Source organism: Myotis yumanensis, unplaced genomic scaffold (genome assembly GCF_028538775.1).
Source record: "Myotis yumanensis isolate MYYU_CA2020_CCGP unplaced genomic scaffold, mMyoYum1.0.hap1 SCAF_3, whole genome shotgun sequence".
NCBI classification, from domain to species: Eukaryota; Metazoa; Chordata; class Mammalia; order Chiroptera; family Vespertilionidae; genus Myotis; species Myotis yumanensis.
The window spans coordinates 95881549-95903248 of NW_027223754.1; the positions used below are offsets into that span (position 1 = coordinate 95881549).

At 43.3% G+C, this 21700-nt stretch overlaps 1 protein-coding gene across 3 annotated transcripts in view; it reads right to left on the reverse strand.

Annotated features, from left to right (window-relative positions):
• SGCG (sarcoglycan gamma) overlaps nucleotides 1-21700 on the reverse strand; it is a 158589-nt gene that overhangs the window by 3475 nt on the left and 133414 nt on the right. For 2 of the 3 annotated variants that reach the window (XM_070407494.1, XM_070407493.1), the window contains one exon: nucleotides 3730-3853. In XM_070407494.1, the coding sequence (XP_070263595.1) occupies nucleotides 3730-3853 (124 nt within the window). Of the gene's footprint in view, nucleotides 1-2156; nucleotides 2347-3729; nucleotides 3854-21700 lie in introns of those variants that run through there. The other variant, XM_070407495.1, reaches the window with a different exon arrangement.

Sequence of the window (21700 nt, forward strand, 5' to 3'; positions counted from 1 at the left end):
AGACAAGAAGAAGAAATAAAAGGCATCCAAATTGGAAAAGAGGAAGTAAAACTGTCCTTATTTGCAGACGACATGATATTATACATAGAAAACCCTAGAGACTCCATCAAAAAACTACTAGACTTAATACATGAATTTGGCAAAGTAGCAGGATACAAAATTAACCCCAAGAAATCTGAGGCATTTCTATACACCAATAGTGAACTTTCAGAAAGAGAGATTATAAAAACAATCCCATTTACCATCGCACCAAAAAAATTAAGCTACCTAGGAATAAACTTAACTAAAGAGGTAAAAGACCTCTATTCAGAAAACTACAGGATGTTGAAAAAAGAGACAGAGGAAGACATAAAGAGATGGAAGAACATACCGTGTTCTTGGATTGGTAGAATCAACATCATTAAAATGTCCATACTACCCAAAGCAATCTATACATTCAACGCACTTCCCATTAAAATACCAATGGCCTACTCCAAAGATCTAAAACAAACTCTCCAAAAATTCATGTGGAATAAAAAAAGACCCCGAATAGCTGCAGCGATCCTGAGAAAGAACAAAGTAGGTGGGATCTCAATGCCAGATATCAAGCTATATTACAAAGCCACTGTTCTCAAAACTGCCTGGAACTGGCACAAGAACAGACATATAGATCAATGGAATAGAATAAAGAGTCCATAAATTAGCCCAACCCAATATGCTCAATTAATATTTGACAAAGGAGGCAAGAACATACAATGGAGCCAAGATAGTCTCTTCAATAAATGGTGTTGGGAATATTGGACAGATATATGCAAGAAAATGAAACTAGACCACCAACTTACACCATACACTAGAATAAACTCAAAATGGATAAAGGACTTAAATGTACGACAGGAAACCATAAAAATTCTAGAAGAATACAAAGGCAACAAAATCTCAGACATATGCCAAAGCAATTTCTTCACTGATACAGCTCCTAGGGCACTTGAAACTAAAGAGAAAATGAACAAATGTGAATACATCAAAATAAAAAGCTTCTGCACAGCAAAAGAAACCATCAACAAAACAACAAGAAAACCCACTGCGTGGGAAAACATATTTGCCAACGTCATATCTGATAAGGGCCTAATCTCCAAAATTTATAGGGAACTCATACAACTTAACAAAAGGAAGATAAACAATTCAATCAAAAAATGGGCAAAGGACCTAAATAGACACTTTTCAAAAGAGGATATTCAGAAAGCCAAGAGACATATGAAAACATGATCAAAGTCACTGATCATCCGAGAGATGCAAATCAAAACAATGATGAGGTACCATCTCACACCTGTCAGACTGACTATCATCAACAAATCAACAAACGACAAGTGCTGGAGAGGATGTGGAGAAAAAGGAACACTTGTGCACTGCTGGTGGGAATGCAGACTGGTGCAGCCACTATGGAAGACAGTATGTAGTTTCCTCAAAAAACTAGGGATGGAACTCCCATTTGACCCTCTGATCCCACTTCTAGGAATATATCCCAAGAAACCAGGGACACCAATCAGAAAGGATGTGTGCACCCATATGTTCATATCAGCACAATTCACCATAGCTAAGATCTGGAAACAGCCTAAGTGCCCATCAGTAGATGAATGGATTAGAAAACTCTGGTACATCTACATGATGGAATACTATGCTGCTGTAAAAAAGAAGGAACTCATACCATTTGCAACAGCATGGATGGAACTGGAGAGCATTATGCTAAGTGAAATAAGCCAGTCAATGAAGGAAAAATACCACATGATCTCACTCATTCATGGATAATAAATACCATTACAAACTTTTGAACAATAATAGACACAGAGGCAGAGCTGCCTCAAACTGATTGTCAAACTGCAGTGGGAAGGCCAGGGAGGGTTGGGGAGCAGGAGGGAGGGGAGTAAGAGATCAACCGAAGGACTTGTATGCATGCATATAAGCATAACTAATGGACATAAGACACTGAGGGGTAAGGGAGGCCAGGGGATTGTCAAGGGCGGGGGAGGGGGGCGGCGGGGGAAGGACACAGTAATACCCTTTGTAATACTGTTAGCAATAATAATAAAAAAAGAATTGTCGCGCTGAGCTGCAAACCGTACCTATTCTAGGTTGCTCACTTCTTAGAAGGAATTAAAGCATGTTGTGGGTAGGCATAATGATCTTTTTTGCCAACAAAGTTAGATCCTTTATTTTATGTGGCTCTCATCCTTGAACTCCAATCTTTTAATAAATTGATGTTTGCAGACGTCCTTACTCCCAGGACACTGACCGCTGCCATGTGAAGCAGTGGGTGAAACAGTATTAGTGGCATTACAGGAAAAACTTTACCCTCATGGTCTGGGACTCCTAGAATAAAAGGAATAAAATGGGTATTTTTTTAAAAAGCAGAACCTATTTAATAGGTTATTGCCCAGTGCTTTGGGTTCTGTGGGTACTTGCTTTTTCCCATGTGTGTTTGATTATTTTTAGCTTGTCTGCTTTTCCTCTCCTTTTTTTTATGGATAATTGGTCAATTTTTTTCTAATTATTTTTTTCCAGCAAACTCTAGTCACTGGTAGTTCATGTACCGCTTCATTGCTCATCTTCTTATGCTTTTGTGGGACAATATTTTGTAGGAGGCCACACAGTGCTTCACTCTGAACTGGCCCCCAGTAATAAGGGAGAGGAACTTTATGAGTCAGACTGCTAAAATTGACACATAATTCATGGGGGGAAAAGTCATGTTATTTAAAAACTACAGTCCATATAAATTTTTTCAAGTTAATGCATTTTAAGAATGTAGTGACATTATGAATTAGTAATAAGATTCCAAATGTCTTGATTTCCATTTTTGCATTTATCTGTTAATGGTATCATAACTTTTTAAGTTAAAACTTGCAGGAGCTTTGCCAGAGAACTTTTAAATTCCATTCACTGGCTGTCAGCCGGGTCCTGTCTACATTAATGAGCTGCCTCTCCTGGCCTCCATTTGTTGCTTCAACTACACCGTCCTCTTAATATTAAATTACATAATTTCAAAATGTTGCCACCCATATTACCATATTGGTGTCTTATAACCCTATGACATAGTTAAGCAAATATTATTTCCCCTATTTGACAAATGAGAACATAGGGCCCAGTGAACCCTGTTATCTTTCCTGAATTCAAATAGGTAATCCGTGAATTGACCTAGCACTAGAACAATCCAGGTTGAGTAGCATGTGCTCCATTGCCTTGCTATAACTGTGGCCTCTATCAGTAATGTTTTATTTCTGGACTTGAAGTTCCAGATTTTATCCTTATTGTAATTGACTTTTAAAGATCATATTTTCATTTAAACATAATTTGGCATAAGAAAGCCTGGTGCTATAAGTGGTAACAGATAAAGGTTGTCACTTACAGGTACCTTCCAGTGACCATATTGAGAGAAATTGAATCACTAGGAAATGGAAAGTTGATATTCTCTGTAAACTCTGAAAGTCTGTAGTATTTTTTCAAAGCTGAAAATAACAAGAGACTTGATGGCACAAATGCCAGTCAAAGAAAGCTGTCTGGATCCAATATGGAATTATTTTAAACTTTCTTGGACCTTCTTTCAATGCTAAATTAACAATTGCCTTTGTTTCACATTTTCTACTCTATGCTTTTTGTAACATTTCTTTATAAACTACCATAAATTTAAGATACCGATACCTTACGGACATGAGTATTGTCAAGACATGCAGTAGGAGCTTGATCAATTGAACTCACCATTCCATCATTACTATGAAAAATGATGTCCATTTGAGAAAGGGCCTTGATTTTCCCAGCATGAGCTTTAATATGAACACCCTTTGGGGCATCCATGCTTAGACTTCGTGTGGGAGATTCTAATCTGAAATGAGAGAAAGAAACCAAGGAAAAATAGTATTTAAAAAAGCCACCCCAAGAATGCCTCAATGAACAGCTTAGCACAGAAAATATGATCAATAAGATATATAGTATCTTCACATCATTCTTGAATGCTAATAAAATGTACATTATTTAAAAATCCAGAGATAATGTGTAGTAAAGAAATTCACTTCCTATCAGTGAGAGTCTATTGAAATAGTATCCTCTAAAAACAGATTAAACAAGTGGAGAGCCCTAACCCTATGCAGTGGCTTCAGACGGCATGGTTAAGCACTCTGGCATTGCACACCAGAAGAAAATGCTATTTGTGAATAACTTTGTAAAATTATTTTTTTAGTTAAAACACAAACTTTTCTGGAAAAATAGACAAATTTAAGGGCAACATGTGCATCTGCTACATATTCAAAAACTAGAATGTAAGTTAGGCATTCAGATTTTGGTTGCTTTTTAAAAAATTTAGGAAAGTTACAGGGCAGATACAAAGATTTCTTTTGGAAAAATGCATGAAATGATGGAGTTAATACACAGGATGGAGAATGACCTCAGCTGGCTTTACAGTATACTCATAAAATTTATCAGAATCTCTCTGTGATTAAGTCAAACATAATACAGAAATTCTAGAAATATATGTACCAGAAAAAAATCTCTTATTTTTCTCTGCCTGGAAAACACTGAATTTCCACCTTATGGCACAATGTGATTACTTGAAAGATTTTTCAATTGCTCCAACCCAACTCCAAAGTTTAAAAGGCCATTTGATTGACATGTTTAAAGATCTATGAGAGGGAGAACAGAATAGAAAAGGATCTGTATCCTCCGGGATTAGAGTGCAGATGGGTCAGAGAGAAAAAGGGAAGTGATGAAGAAGAGAGAAGTACCATGTTAAGGAATTTGCATGTGAATTGACTGAATATTTATTTGACAGAGTTTTTAAATCAGATGGTTGCTGTCTTCAATTGGCAAGTTTTTTTGTCTATCACTATTTGCAATAGTAAAAGTTTCATTTTCTTGTATACATCTCAATATGTGAAATTTTATCTGTTACACATGTTAAAAGTTTAGCTTGAGTATGAGAAAACACTTAGAGATAATTATGGAATTTATTGGTCTAATTATGTTGGGTTTAGGTCATGGGCAAACACTGGTATTTCTAGATAAGCTTGGTCGAGCTCAGCAAATTTCAACCGGTGTGCCGCAATAATTTTTAAAACATGCAATCCCTCACTAATTAGTCAGGACACTGACCTCTTTTCCCTCTGATTGTCAAATAAAATAATGACAACAGCCAATACAACAATAGTCACCCTTTGTGAATGAATCAAAATTATACCTTTTTTTGTCAGATTAGCAAAAAATATTTGTTGGTGGGCTGCAGAAGTTTAGTAATTAGTTTATGTGGGCCATGAGATGAAAAAGTTTGAAAAACATTGATCTAGCTGGTTGCCCATTTTTGCTATTTTGACCTTTGCAAATTGCATACTTATTTCCTGCATGAATTGATAGAAAGGAGGGGAAGAGGAAGGAAAGGAAGAAGACATGTAAGCAACCTGTAAAGGTCTGGTCCATTTCAGGCAAACCATTTGTGAACTGGAATACCCTAGTAAAGGTGAATCTGTTTCAAATATCTGTTGTCAACAAAATTGACTCAATAGGGCCAATTACTCGTTTTTTAACCAGATCATAAAATGGTGCTTCTAGAAGAGCAGGTTTCTTCTTCTTTGCCATCATTTCTAGCCTTAAAGATGAAATATTTCAGTTTAGCACAACTTAAGACTCATTAGTCAAAGAACATATATGCATAGCCCATGAACACAGACAACTGTGGTGATGGCCAGAGAGAGGGGGCACCCCGGTGGAGTTGAATGGAGGTGGGTAAAGGGGAGAAAGTGGGGGACATCTATAATAGTGTCAAGAATTTTTTTAAAAGACTCATTTTTACCAGAGTCTGTGATTAAAATGCTCTGAAGTATACATCTCTATAAACACATTGAAGAGGAGTCAGATATTTTAATAATTTAATTTAATAATTTAATGTTTTCTTTTTGTTATGTTTTAGTTTGCTAGTTATATCTACCCTTTTCTTCAAATATCTGAATATATAAACATTTTTCAATGACTTATATAAAGAGAAAAAGTTTTGAGGACTTACAGAAAGCAATGCAAATAAACAAATATATGCACATATACACAAAATTCACATCGTAAAAGCACAATTAAGATAATTTCGTTGCTAAAGCAGATGAGTTTTCAGTTGTATTCCTTTTAAAATGAAGAAAACAGAATTCATTAACTTCATAAAGATATGCACATATTTATTAAAGTATAGCTGGTGTGCAAGATTCTATTAATTTTAGGTGTACAACAGTTGCCATTTTAATCTTATGATGTGCTCACCACACTATATTTAGTAACCATCTGTCATCGTGCAACTTTATCATACTATTATCCTATCTAATAAAAGACAAAAGGGTAATTGACCGTACCTTCGCTACGCTTCCCATTGGCTAATCAGGGAAATATGCAAATTAACTGCCAACCAAGATGGTGGCTGGCAGCCATGCAGCTGAAGTGAACATGAGGCTTGCTTGCTCCAGTGATGGAGGAAGCCAAGGTTCCCCACCTGCAGCGGCCCGGCTCTGAGCTCTGAAAGCAACTGTTTCAATTATAGAAGCTAAACAAACCCCAGATACCTGCTTTCAGCAGGCCGTGGCCTCAGACCAGTGACAGCAACAAAGTTTCAATTATAGAAGGTAAATAAATCCCAGAATAAAAAAAGAAAAAAAGGAGAGGCTGAGAGCTTCAGTCACCAGCCAGCCTGAAAACAGCCATCAGCCCCTCACCCAGGCTGGCCAGGCATCCAAGCGGGACCCCTACCCTGATCCGGGACACCCTTCAGGGCAAACCAGCTGGCCCCCACCCATGCACCAGGCCTCTATCCTATATAGCAAAAGGGTAATATGCAAACTGACCCTAACAGCAGAAAGACTGGGAATGACTGATCACTATGACACACACTGACCACCAGGGGGCAGACGCTCAATGCAGGAGCTGCCCTCTGGTGGTCAGTGCGCTCCCACATGGGGGAGCTCTGCTCAGCCACAAGCCAGGCTGATGGCTGCCAGTACAGCAGTAGTGGTGGGAGCCTCTCCTGCCTCCTCAGCAGTGCTAAGGATGTCCGACTGCAGCTTAGGTCTGCTCCCCGCTGGCAAGTGGACATCCCCTGAGGGCTGCCGGGCTGCCAGAGGGGTGTCTGATTGCCAGCTTAAGCCTAATCCCTCAGGAAGCAGGCCTAAGCCAGCAGGTGGTCATCCCCCGAGGGGTCCCAGACTGTGAGAGGGCCCAGGTCGGGCTGAGGGACCACCCCCCCCCAAGTGCACAAATTTTTGTGCCCTGGGCCTCTAGTTGACTATATTCGCTTTCACCTTCTGTATCTATCACTCTACCACCCTGTCTGGCAACCATCAGTTTGTTCTTTGTTTCTATGAGTCTGTTGTTTTGTTTGTTGTTTGTTCTTTAATAGAATACATTTATATAAAATAAAATTCTGTTTTTTCAATTACACTTGACAACCAATATTATTTTGTTTTAGTTTCTGGTGTACAGCATAGTGGTTAGACAATTGTAAACTTTACAAAGTGACCCCCTACCCCCTGATATTTTAAGTACCCACCTGGCATGATACATAGTTATTACAATATCATTGACTACTAGAGGTCCGGTGCACGAAATTTCTGCACGGGAGGCGGGGGGGGAGGGAAGAGGTGTCCCTCAGCCCAGCCTGCACCCTCTCCAATATGGGACCCTCGAGGGATGTCCGACTGCCCGGACATCCCTCTCACAATCCAGGACTGCTGGCTCCCAACTGCTCGTCTGCCTGCCAGCCTGATCACCCCCTAACCACTCCCCTGCCAGCCTGATCGATGCCTAACTGCTCCCCTGCCGACCTGATTGCCCCTAACTGCCCTCCCCTGCAGGCCTGGTCACCCCTAACTGCCCTCCCCTGCAGGTCTGATCACCCGCAACTCCCCACCCCTGCAGGCCTGGTCCTCCCCAACTGCCCTCCCCTGCTGGTCTGATCGCCCGCAACTCCCCACCACTGCCGGCCATCTTGTGGCATTCATTTTGTGTCCACCTGGGGTGGCCATCTTTGACCACATGGGGGCGGCCATATTGTGTGTTGGAGTGATGGTCAATTTGCATATTACCTCTTTATTATATAGGATGTTCCCTATGGGTACTTTACATCCCTGTGACTATTTTGTGACTACCAATTTGTAATTCTTAATCCCTTCACCTTTCTCATTCAGTCTCCCTTCTGGCAACCATCAGTCTGATTTATTTCAGTATCTATGAGTCTGTTTCTATTTTGTCTCTTTATTTATTTTGCTCTTTATTTATTTATTTTTTAAATATATTTTTATTGATTTCAGAGAGGAAGGAAGAGGGAGAGAGAGATAGAAATATCAATGATAAGAGAGAATCATTGATTGGCTGCCTTCTGCACACCCCCACTGGGGATCAAGCCTGCAACCCAGGCATGTGCCCTTGTCTGGAATTGAACCTGGGACCCTTCAGTCTGCAAGGTGGCACTCTATCCACTGAGCCAAACCATCTTGGGCTATTTTGCTCTTTAGATTTCACATAAAAGTGAAATCATGTGGCATTAATATTTCCTGATTTATTTTACTTAGCATAATACCATCTAGGTTCATCCATGCTATTGCAAATGGTAAATTTCATTCCTTTTTATGACTCAACTAGTGTCCTAGTGCACAGATTCGTGCACATTGAAAGGAAATTAATTAGAAGAAATATTTTAATATCGCTGTTCACCCTTTCTCTATAATAGAAGTGTCAACCAAATTCACGATCAACAATGACAGATCGAAACACACGTGCGATTGGCACCAGCCAGAGCTTTATATGTATCATGCATGTACAAGTCAACTTAGCCTTTTATAGATATAGAATAAACTTGCTTAATTAGACCTGCTTTTTGATTTAGCTAAACTTTTTCCAGCCTAGTGAAGCACCTCAACTTCTCTTTCAGGTCATTGTCAGCAACACAGCAGTAAATATCAACACAAAGCAGATTATTATTGTAGATCATGCAGGGAGAACAAAGGATAAAATATTTAACAGCAGCAGAGTTTGACTATATGATTATATTCTCGCAGTGAGAAAACCTGAAGTCATTTTCAACTTTCACTGTTTCTTACTTTTTTTCAGTCAGGTCAACTTTCTAAACTTTCTAAATCTCTGTTTTCCAGCTAATGAAAAGAAAAATAGGATTCTACCGAGTCTCCTATCTACCTACTCCAGGACTTCTGTGAGGATCAAATGAAATGAGGCATGGGAAAATGTTTCACAAACATTTGGTTAAAGTGTAAAATGTTTGCACCTGGCTATAAAGCAAATCATGTTCCTGGGCTGAAGAAACTCCAACGAGGCTAGTTGCTAGGGAAAGGAAGCCGGGCGTTGCTATGTGATGTCATTACCCAGTGCCCACAATAACTGTTTTCAGGCTGGGCTGGGCTGCAGGCCACATTTTGCAGCATGGGGTCTTGGCAGCGTTGGCTGCAATTTGGTGGGGTGTTGCTCCAGGGTAGTGGCGGGGCCTGTGTACCACTTTGGGGAAGCCGAGTGTTTGTTTGTCAGCACCAGGTCCATGGTGCCATTTATTTTTAAATGGCCAGTGTGCGTCATGGCAGCTCCTGCATTGAGCGCCTGCCCCCTGATGGTCAGTGCATTTCATAGCTACCGGTTGGACAGACACTTAGCCTTTTATATATATATAGACTAGAGGCCCAGTACATAAAATTCATGCACTGGCGGGGTGTCCCTCAGCCCAGCCTGCAACCTCTCCAATCTAGGACATCCCTCTCACAAACCGGGACTGCTGGCTCCTTATCACTTGCCTGCCTGGCTGCCTGGTTGCCCCTAACCACTCTGCCTGCCTGCCTGATAGCCCCCTAACCGCTCCCCTGCCAGCCTGATTGACACCTAACTGCTCCCCTGCTGGACTGATCACCCCCAACTGCCCACCCCTGCAGGCTTGGTCCCCCCCAATTGCCCTCCCCTGCCAGCCCAGTCCTCCCCAACTGCCCTCCCCTAGTGGCCTTATCAACCCCAACTTCCCTCCCCTGCAGGCCTGGTCCCCCCCAACTGCCCTCCACTGACAGCCATCTTGTGACAATGTGGGGGCAGCCATCTTGTGATGACTTGGGGGCGGCCATCTTGCAATGACATGGGGGTGCCCATCTTGTGACAACATGGGGGCGGCCATCTTCTGACAAGGTCGGGGCAACCATCTTGTGACACCAGGGCATGTGGGTCAATTTGCATATTACATCTTTATTATATACAACTAGAGGCCCAGTGCATGAAATTCGTGCACTCGGGGGGGGGGGGAGGGGCCTCAGCCAGAATTGCGAGAGGGTGTAGGCCAGGCTAAGGGACCCCACCGAGCATGGATCGGGGTCAGGGAGAGACGCGGGAGGTTGGCCAGCCGGGGAGGGACCATGGGAGAGCTCCAGGGTGTGTCCAGCCCGTCTCGCCTAGTCCTGATTGGCCAGACCCCAGCAGCAAGCTACCCTACCAGTCGGAGAGTCTGCCCCCTGGTGGTCAGTGCACATCATAGAGACTGGTCAACCAGTCAACTGCCTGTCCCTTGGTGGTAAGTGTATGTCATAGTGAGCAGTTGAGCGGCTTTAGCATATCATTAGCATATTACACTTTGATTGGTTGAATGGATGACCAGATGACCGGATGCTTAGCATATTAGGCTTTTATTAGATAGGAGATATATATATACTATCTAATAAAAGAGTAATATGCAAATTGACCATCACTCCAACACAAAGATGGCTGCCCCCATGTGGTCAAAGATGGCCACCCATGTGGACCCAAGATGGCCGTCAGGGGAGGGCAGTTGTGGGCGATCAGGCCAGCAGGGGAGGGCAGTTGTGGGCCATCAGGCCTCAGGGGAGGGCAGTTGTGGGCGATCAGGCCAGCAGGGGAGGGGAGTTGGGAGGGACCAGGCCTGAAAGAGAGGGCAGTTGGGGGGGACCAGGCCTGCAGGGGAGGGCAGTTTGGGGGGACCAGGCCTGCAGGGGAGGATAGTTGGGGGTGACCAGGCCAGCAGGGGAGGACAGTTAGGGGCGACCAGGCCAGCAGGGAAAGCAGTTAGGGGCGACCAGGCCATCAGGGGAGGGTAGTTGGAGGCAACTAGGCCAGCAGGGGAGGGCAGTTAGGGGCAACCAGCCCTGCAGGGGAGGACAGTTAGGTGCAACCAGGCCTGCAGGGGAGGACAGTTAGGGGTGACCAGGCCGGCAGGGACGGGTAGTTAGGGGCAATCGGGCCAGCAGGGGAGCAGTTAGGTGTTGATCAGGCTGGCAGGGGAGTGGTTAGGGGGTGATCAGGCAGGCAGGCAGGTGAGCGGTTGGGAGCCAGCAATCCTGGATTGTGAGAAGGATGTCCGACTGCCCGTCCAATGGGATCGGGCTTAAACGGGCACTCAGACATCCCTTGAGGGGCCCCAGATTGGAGAGGGTGTAGGCTGGACTGAGGGACACACACACCCCTGTGCACGAATTTTGTGCACCAGGCCTCCAATATATATATATATATATCCTATCTAATAATAGAGAAACATGGTAATTAACCATAACTTTGCTACCCTTCCTATTGGCTAATCAGCAAGATATGCAAATTAACTGCCAGCCAAGATGGCAGCGAGCAGCCAGGCAGCTGAAGGGAACTTGAGGCTTGCTTGCTCCAGTGATGGAGGGAGCCAAGGTTCCCCGCCTGCCACAGCCCAGCTCTGAGCTCCGGATGCAACAATGTTGCAATTATAGAACCTAAACAAACCCAGAAACCTGCTTTCAGCCAGCCAGGGCCTCAGAGCTTAGAGCGGCCAGGGATGGCAACAGAGTTTCAATTATAGAATCTAAACAAACCCAGATACCTGCTTTCAGCCGGCAATGGCCTCAGAGCTGGAGCCGGCTCTCAGTTCCAGTGACAGCTATAGAAGGTAAATAAATCCCAGAATAAAAAAAGAAAAAGAAAAAAAGGAGAGGCTGGGAGCTTCAGTCACCCACCAGCCTGAAAACAGCCATCAGCCCCTCATCCAGGCTGGCCAGGCACCCCAGTAGGGACCCCCACCCTGAATGGGGTGTGACCAGCTGCAAACAGCCATCATCCCCTCATCCAGGCTAGCCAGGTACCCAAGCGGGACCCCCACCCTGATCCGGGACACCCTTCAGGGCAAACCAGCTGGCCCCCACCCATGCACCAGGCCTCTATCCTATATAGTAAACGGGTAATATGCAAACTGAACCTATCAGCAGAAGGACTGGGAATGACTGATCACTATGACACACACTGACCACCAGGGGGCAGACGCTCAATGCAGGAGCTGCCCCCTGGTGGTCAGGGCGCTCCCACATGGGAGGAGCTCTGCTCAGCCACAAGCCAGGCTGATGGCTGTCAGTACAGCGGTGGTGGTGGGAGCCTCTCCTGCCTCCTCAGCAGCACTAAGGATGTCCGACTGCAGTTTAGGCCTGCTCCCTGCTGGCAAGTGGACATCCCCCGAGGGCTGTTGGGCTGCCAGAGGGATGTCTGATTGCCATCTTAGGACCAATCCCCCGGGGAGCGGTCCTAAGCCAGCAGGTGGTCATCCCCGAGGGGTCCCAGACTGCGAGAGGGCACAGGCTGGGCTGAGGGACCCCCCTTCCTCCGCGAGAGCACAAATTTTTGTGCACCAGGCTTCTAGTATATATATACTTGTTTACTGATGGGACTATGGTTGCTTCTGTATCTTGGCTACGGTAAATAACATTGCAATGAATACAGGGGTGCATATATTCTTTTAAATTAGTGTTTTGGTCTTCTTCAGATATATACGTAGAAGTAGAATTGCTGAGTCATTAGGCAGTTCTATTTTTTTATTTTTTTAAGACCCTCCATAGTGTTTTCCATAGTGGCTAAACCAATCTGCATTCCCAACAATTGTGCATGAGGGATCCCTTTTCTCCACATCCTCACCAACACCTGTTGTTTGTTGACTTTATTGATGTTAGCCATTCTGACAAGTGTGATGTGATATCTCATTGTGGTTTTAATTTGCATTTCTCTGACAATTAGTGACACTGAGCATTTTTTTCATGTCTATTGGCCATCTGTACGTCCTCTTTGGAGAAGTATATATTCATGTTCTCTGCCCACATTTTTAAAAATATATTTTTCCTTTATTTATAGAGAGAGAGGAACAGAGAGGGAGAGAAAGAGAGAGATACTGATGAGAGAAACATTGTTTACCTCCTGTATCTGCCCCTACCAGGGATTGAACCCTCAACTTGAGTGTGCTCCCTAACCAAATTCAATGCATGGGACAACACTACAACCAACTAAGCCACACTGGCCAGGACCTCTACCCACTTTTTAATTGGATTGTTTGTTATTTTGGTGTTGAGTTGTATGATTTCTTTATAAAGTTTTGATGTTAACCTCTTATCAGATGTATCATTGGTGAATATGTTCTCTGATTCAGTAGGTTGTCTTTTTGTTTTGTTGATGATTTCCTTTACTGTGTAAAAAACTTTTTAGTTTGATGTAGTCCCATTTGTTTGTTTGTTTGTTTCCCAAGGATCTATAGCAGAAAAAACACTGTTATCAGAAATTTCAGAGATTTTACTGGATATATTTTCTCCTAGGAGTTTTAGGGTTTTAATTCTTCCACTTAAGTTTTTAATCCCTTTTGAATTTATTCTTGTATATGGGTAAGAAAGTACTCTAGTTTCATTATGTGTGTGTGTGTGTGTGTATGTGTGTGTGTGTGTAGGTGTCTCCAATTTTCCCAATATCATATGTTGAGTAGACTGGCTTTATCCCATTGTATGTTCATATATTAATTGACCATATAGGCATGGGTTTATTTTTTCACTTTCTATTCTACTCCTTTGATTGTCCATTTTTATGCCAGTGCAATGCTAAATTATTTACTATGGCCTTGTAGTATAGTTTGATATCAGGTAGTGTGATATCTCCAACTTTATTCTCTTTTTGAAAGATTCCTTTGGCTATTTGCAATTTTTTGTGGTTTTAAATCAATTTTTGGATTATTTGTTCTAGTTGTATGATCAATGAAATTGGTATTTTGATAGGAACTACACTGAATCTATAGATTTCTTTTGGAAGAATGAACATTTTCTTTTTGTCTTAACCAATACATTGTATTTATTTGTTTTTTATTGAATTTATTGGGTTGATATTGATTCACACAATCATACAGATTTCAAGTGTACAACTCAACAAAATACCATCTGCACACTGCATCGTGTGCCCATCACCCCAAGCAAAGTCTCTTTCTGTCTCAAATTTCCACCCCCTTAGCCTAACTCTACCCCTGCTTCCCCTCTGGCTGTCACCACACTGTTGTCTGTGTCTATGTGTTTACATATATACTAGAGGCCCAGCGCATGAAAATTCGTGCACTCGGAGGGTCCTTCAGCCCAGCCTGCACTCTCTCACAGTCCTGGACCCCTCGGGGTATGTCTACCTGCCAGCTTAGGCCCACTCCTGGGGGATCAGGCCTAAGCTAGCAGTCAGACATCCCTATGGCAGCTCGGGAGCCCTCAGGGGATGTCCACCTGATGGCTTAGGCCCATTCCCTGGGGGACCGGGTTTAAGCTGGCAGTCAGACATCCCTCTGGCAGCCCAGGAGCCCTCAGTGAATGTCCAAAGGGAGCAGGCCTAAACCACAGTCAGACATCCTTATTGCTGCTGAGGAGGCAGGAGAGGTTCCTGCCACCACCATTGAGTTTGCAGCTATCAGCCCAGCTTGTGGCTGAGCGGAGCTCCCCCTGTGGGAGTGCACTGACCATCAGGGGACAGCTCCTGCATTGAGCGTCTGCCCCCTGGTGGTCAGTGTGCATCCTAGCAACTGGTCACTTCTGGTCATTCCACTGTTAGGGTCAATTTGCATATTACCCTTTTGTTATATAGGATATATATGTATTGCTTCATCTCCAACCTTCTTTCATGCAGCCACCCAAATCCCCTCTACTCTGACAGCTATCCATCTGTTCCATGTATCCATGTCTCTGTTTCTATTTTATTTGTCAGTTTATTTTGTTCATGAGCTTCCACATATAAGTGAAAGCATATGGTATTTGACTGTCTGTGACTGGCTTATTTCAATTAGCATAATAATCTCCAGGTCCATCCATGCAATGCATTCCGTCTTTTTTATAGCCATGTAGTATTCACTGTGTAAATGTATCACTGCTTTTTAAAGTTATATATATACTAGAGACAGAAGAAGGCAAAGGGAGAGAGAAAGAGAAACATCGATGTGAGACTGAAACATCAATCTGCTGCCTCTTCCATGCATGGAGCCCAAAACCCAAGCATGTGCCCTGACTGGGAATTGAACTGACAACTTTTCAGTGCATGGAAAGATACCCAAGCAACTGAGCCACTTTTTTTATCTACTCATCTGCTGATGGGCACTTTGGCTGTTTCCTGATCTTGGCTATTGTAAATAATGCTGCTATGAATATAGAGGTGCATATATTTTTTCCTGATTGGTGTTTTGAGATTCTTAGGGTATATTCCAAGTATTGGGATTGCTGGGTCAAAAAGCAGTTCCATTTTTAATTTTTTTGAGGAAACTCCATACTGCTTTTGACAGTGGCTGCATCAATTTGCATTCCCACCAACAACAGTGCACAAGGATGCTGGAAGCCGGTCCATCCTTGCTGCTTGACACAGTCACTGCAGGGAAGAAACATCTGCACAGCTTATGTTTCAAGGGACCTGGCGTATATGGCATATGTTTGCTCCCCATCTTAGCGCTATGTGTTTTAAACAGGACCACCTCCCCGAGAAAGGTTGTTTCCCCAGGTTAGGGATTAACAGGACTAAGGAAGAGAATAAATTAGCAAATCTCCTTAGTGTTACAGAAATACCATGTACTACTTATGAAGAACTTGGACTAAGACTGTTGGCAATAAATTTGGGACTTGTTGGGCCCACATCCCCAGGGGTCTGCCCACCAGGGAAAGCACCAAAGCCTATACCCCTGGAGATCCACTGACACAGGGCAGTCCCAGGGAAGGCAAGCAGCGAGGCTGGGAGGACATAATCTTTACTGGGTAGGATAATCTCCTTCAGTCACTTCCTTGTAGCTTATCAGTAGAGCAGTGACCTTGGAATAGCCCTTATAATGGAACACAGAGATTAACCTAGACAGGATTAAACTCAACAGAACTAGATTAACAAATGCCCTAATCTTTGGAATAGAATGGATAGGATTAAAATCAACTGGTATAAATACAGATGTAACAAGAGAATAAAGACAGAACCTAGCTAGAGAACCTGGCGGGAGAACCTGGCTGGAGAACCTGGCAAGAGAACCTAGCTATGCTGATCAACTGAACGCTGCCTCCATGTTCTTCATTCTTTGCCGACTCTGTCCACACCTTTGGGAACCCCTGGACCTGCTGGGGCTGGACCCCAACACAAGGATTTCCTTTTCTCCTCATCCTCACCAGCACTTGTTGTTTGTTGATTTATTGATGGTGGCCATTTTAACAGGTGTGAAGTGATACTTCATTGCAGTTTTAATTTGCATCTCTTTTATGTTTAGTTATGCTGAGCATTTTTTCATATGTCTCTTGGCTATTTGTATGGCCACTTTGGAGAAGTGTCTATTTAGGTCCTTTGCCCATTTTTTAATTAGAAGAATTAACATCATTCAAATGTCTATACTACCCAAATCAATCTACAGATTCAACATAATCCCTATTAAAATACCAATGGCATACTTCACAGATCTAGAACAAATACACCAAAAATTTATATGGAACCATAAAAGACCCTGAATAGCTGCAGCAATCTTAAGAAAGAAGAACGAAGTAGGAGGGATCACAATACCAGATATCAAACTATGCTATAAAGCCATCGTAAACAAAGCAGCCTGGTACTGGCAAAAGAACAGGCATATAAGCCAATTGATCATAACAGAGACTCCAGAAATTGACCCACACCATTACGGTCACTTAATATTTGATAAAGAAGGCAAGAACATACAATGGAGTAAAGACAATCTCTTCAACAAATAGTGTTGGGAAAACTGTACAGGCATGCAAAAAGATGAAACCAGACCACCAACTTACATCATACACAAGAATAAATTCAAGGTGGATAAAAGACTTAAATTAAGATGTGAAACCTTAAAAATCTTAGAGGATAACATAGGCAGTAAAATCTCAGACATCTCACATAGCAATATGTTTACAGATACATCTCCTAGGAAACTAAGGAGAAAATAAAAAAAATGGGACTACATCAAAATAAAAAGCTTCTGCACAGCAAAATAAACTACCATCAAAATGAAAAAGAAACCAACTGTATGGGAGAACATATTTGCCGATGATACATCTGATAAGGCGTTAATATCCAAAATATATAAAGCACTCATACAATGCAACAAAAGGAAGACAAACAATCCAATAATAATAATTAAAAAATGGGCAGAAGACCTGAATAGACATTACTCCAAAGAGGACATACAAATGGTCAAGAGACATATGAAAAAAATGCTCAAAGTCACTAATCATCAGAGAAATAAGGGTAATGGCTTAATGATTAAGATGAAAAATTCACAAGATTATGTAGCATAGACTTGTATGCATCTATACAATCTAAAAAGGAAAAATCAATATAAAAATATAGTGGGAGTTTTAATAAACCTCATTCGGAAATTGATAGGTGCTGAAGACAAATATAATAAGTTATATAGAAGATACTAACAATTTAATTCATAAGATTTACCTAATAGTCATCAAAATCTGTATCTATAATAATAAAAGTGTAATATGCAAGTTGACCAAATGGCTGAACAGCAGAACGACTGTCTGGACGACCACACTATGACATCCACTGGTGTCAGGCCAGCCAAGGCAGGTGCAATGCAATTGGTCGGGGGCCCCACCATCGCCCCATGATCGCCCCAAAGAGGAAGGCCCAGGCTACCTGGCTGGTGGCATTGCAGTGACAAGGTGGGGCCTCCCTCTGTGGGGTGATTGATTGCGGGGCTCCTAGACTGCGAGAGGGTGCAGGCTGGGCTGAGGGACCCACCTCCCCCAGTGCATGAATTTCATGCATGAATTTCATGCACCGGGCCTCTAGTATATTCATAAGATTTACTTAATAGTCATCAAAATCTATATATCTATATTGATACCAATATATCTTGCCTTAAAGCAAAAGAGAACATACATTCACCATAAAAATTTAGGAATAACACTATGCTTTTGCTCATAATTTTGAAATCTCAAGTGGCAGGGAAAAGTTTCCAGCAAGAAATAAAGAGCCAAAATGGACTTAAGAAATAAAAATCTTGAAGAAAGAAACTTCATTAAAGAAATTCAATTGGTAGTGAGAAGAAATGCAACTTCCTTAAAAGCATAGTATTTTTCCTTTCACAGAGGAATTTCAACCAAATCTTCAATTGCTCTTACACCATTTCAAAGTCCAGAAAAAAGACAGCTGGGAACTGAGACTAAAATGGAACTTTTCCAACTTTATAATAAATATAACCTATATCAGAAATTATTTATAATGCTGCAAAAACCAATAATAATCACTTTGAAAATGTAATAGAAAAAGAACTAATTCTTGATAGAATTAAAGACTAGGAGCAATCTAGTAACATAGGCCAAAATTGAATGGAGAGTATCACAAAATGTTATTGTAGGGTATAAAGGAAGGTAAACATATATAAAAAATGAATTCTCCCTGTAAGTCAATGCAATTCCAACCAAAAATCCAATAGTGTTTTTTATAAAGCATGACAGACTATTTAAAAATTTTAAATGGAAAAATTAAAGTCTAAAAATATAAAGACAATTCTGAAGAAGACATGGTGGGAAACTTGCCCTAGCATGTAACAAGTTATATTGTATAGAAGAAAAGTCCTTTGGTTGATCTCTCCCCTTTACCTCCAACCTCCCCTACCTTCCCTCTGAGGTTTGAGCATCTGATCAATGCTTCTCTGTCTCTGGGTCTGTTTTTGTTCATCAGTTTATGTTGTTTATTATATTCCACAAGTGAGTGAGATCATGTAATATTTATATTTCCCTGACTGACTTATTCCACTTAGCATAGTGTTCTCCATGTCCATCCCTGCTGTTGCAAGTGATAGGAGTTCCTTCCATTTTACAGCAGCATAGTATTCCATTGTGTAGATGTACCACAGTTTTTTAATCCACTCATCTGCTGATGGGCACTTAGGCTGTTTCCAAATCTTAGCTATTGTAAATTGTGCTGCTATGAACATAGGGGTGCATATGTCCCATTTGTTTATTTTCTCCTTAGTTTCCATTGCCTTAGGAGCTATATTGGTAAAGATATTGCTATGATATATGTCCGATATTGTACTGTCTTTGGATTCTTCTAAGATTTTTATGGTTTCCTGTCTTACATTTAAGTCCTTTATCCATTTTGAGTTTATTTTTGTGTATGGTGTAAGTTGGTGATCTAGTTTCATTTTTTGCATGTATCTGTCCAATTTTCCCAGAACCATTTATTGAAGAGACTGTCTTGATTCCATTGTATGCTCTTGCCTCCTTTGTCAAATATTAATTGAGCATAATGGCTTGGCTCAATTTCTGTATTCTCTGTTCAGTTCCATTGGTGTATATGTCTGTTCTTGTGCCAGTACCAAGCAGTTTTGAAAATGGTGGCTATGTAATATAGTTTGATATATGGTATTGTGATCCCTCCAACTTTGTGCTTCTTTCTCAAGATTGCTACTGTATTTGGGAGAGTTTGTTCTAAGGCTGTGAAATACGCCATTGGTATTTTAATGGGGAGTGCATTGAATCTATAGATTTCTTTGGGTAGTATGGACATTTTAATGGTGTTGATCCTCCCAATCCATGAACACAGTATGTTCTTCCATCTGATTATGTCTTCCTCTATCTCTTTTTTCAGTGTCCTGTAGTTTCCTGCGTACAGGTCTTTTACCTCCTTAGTTAAGTTTATTCCTAGGTATCTTAATTTTTTTGATGTAATGGTAAATGGGATTGGTTTTTGGTTTCTTTTCCTGTGAGTTCATTATCTACACTAATAAAAGAGAAACATGGTAATTGGCGTACGACCGCTACCCTTCCCATTGGCTAATCAGCGTATCCTTATGCAAATTAACTGTCAGCCAAGATGGCGGCCAGCAGCCATGCACTGAAGCGAGCAGGGAGGCTTGCTTCCTCCAGGGACTGCAGACTCCAACGTTCCCCGTCTCACTTGCCGGCCTCTCAACTAACTACAACTCTAAGCAACTATTACTATGTTGCAAATAAGAAGCTAAACAAAACAGGCTTTCAGTCAGCCCCAGACCAGAACATTGTATCCATGTTTTCAGCAGCGAGGCCTCAGAGCTAAAGCTGGCCCAGAATAAAAAAAAAAAGAAAACAAGGAGCGGTTGGGAGCTTTTAGTCAACTGCCAGCGGGAAAACAGCCCTCAGCCCCTCAGCCAGCCTGGCCAGGCACCCCAGTGGGGACCCCCACCCTGATCCAGGACACCCTTCAGGGCAAACTAGCCAGCCCCTACCCGTGCACCAGGCCTCTATTCTATATAGTAAAAGGGTAATATGCCTCCCGGCACCGAGATCAGTGGAGCAGCGAGGCTCCCGGCACCGGGATCAGCGTGACAGGGGGCAGCGCCCAAACCCCCGGATCAGCCCTGCTCTGTGCCTGATAGGGGGGGAGCTCCCCAATCCCCCGATTGCCCTGCGGCTCTGTGTGTGACAGGGTGCAGCGCACCAACCCCCTGATCGGCCCTGCTCTGTGTGTGACAGGATGCGGCGCCTCAACCCCCCACCCCCACGGGCCCTGCTCTGTGTGTGACAGGGTAGAACCATAACCTCTCCATCGGCCCTGCCCCGAGTGTGACAGTGGTGGCGCCCCAACCCCCTGATCAGCCCTGTTCTGTGGGTAATAGAGGGTGGCGCCCCAACCCCCCTCCACGGGCCTTGCTCTGTGTGTAACAGGGTAGAGCCATAACCTCCCCATTGGCCCTGCCCTGAGTGTGACAAGGTGCAGCGCCCCAACCCCTTGATCCGCCCTGCTCTGTGTGTGACAGGGGGCGGTGCCCCAGCTCCCCTATCGGCCCTGCTCTGTGAGTGACAGGGAGCAGCGCCTCAACCCCCTGATTGGCCCTGCTCTGTGATTGACAGGGAGCAGCGCCTCAACCCCCTGATTGGCCCTGCTCTGTGAGTGACAGGGGGCAGCGCCCCAACCCCCTGATCGGCCCTGCTCTGTGTGTGACAGGGGGTGGCGCCGCAACCTCCCCATTGACCCTGCCTTGAGTGTAACAGGGGGCGGTGCCCCAACCCCCCAATCAGTCTATCCTGAGTGTGACTGAGGGTGGCATTGCAACCTCCTGATCTGCCCTGCTCTGTGCATGACGGGGCGGCGCCCCAACTCCCCAATCGGCCCTGCTCTGAGCCTGACCAGGGGCTGCACTTAGGGATTGGGCCTGCCCTCTGCCACCCGGGAGCAGGCCTAAGCCAGCAGGTCGTTATCTCCCGAGGGGTCCCAGACTGTGATAGGGCACAGGCAGGGCTGAGGGACCCCCCCCCCCCCCCCCGCCAAGTGCACAAATGTTTGTGCACCGGGCCTCTAGTCCTATCTAATAAAAGAGTAATGTGCAAATTAACCATCACTCCATCACTCCATCACAGAGATGGCAAAGGCCACGGAGCTGGAGCGAGCAGGAGGCTTGGGTTGCCCCTGGCGATGGAGGAAGCCAAGCTTCCCACCTGCC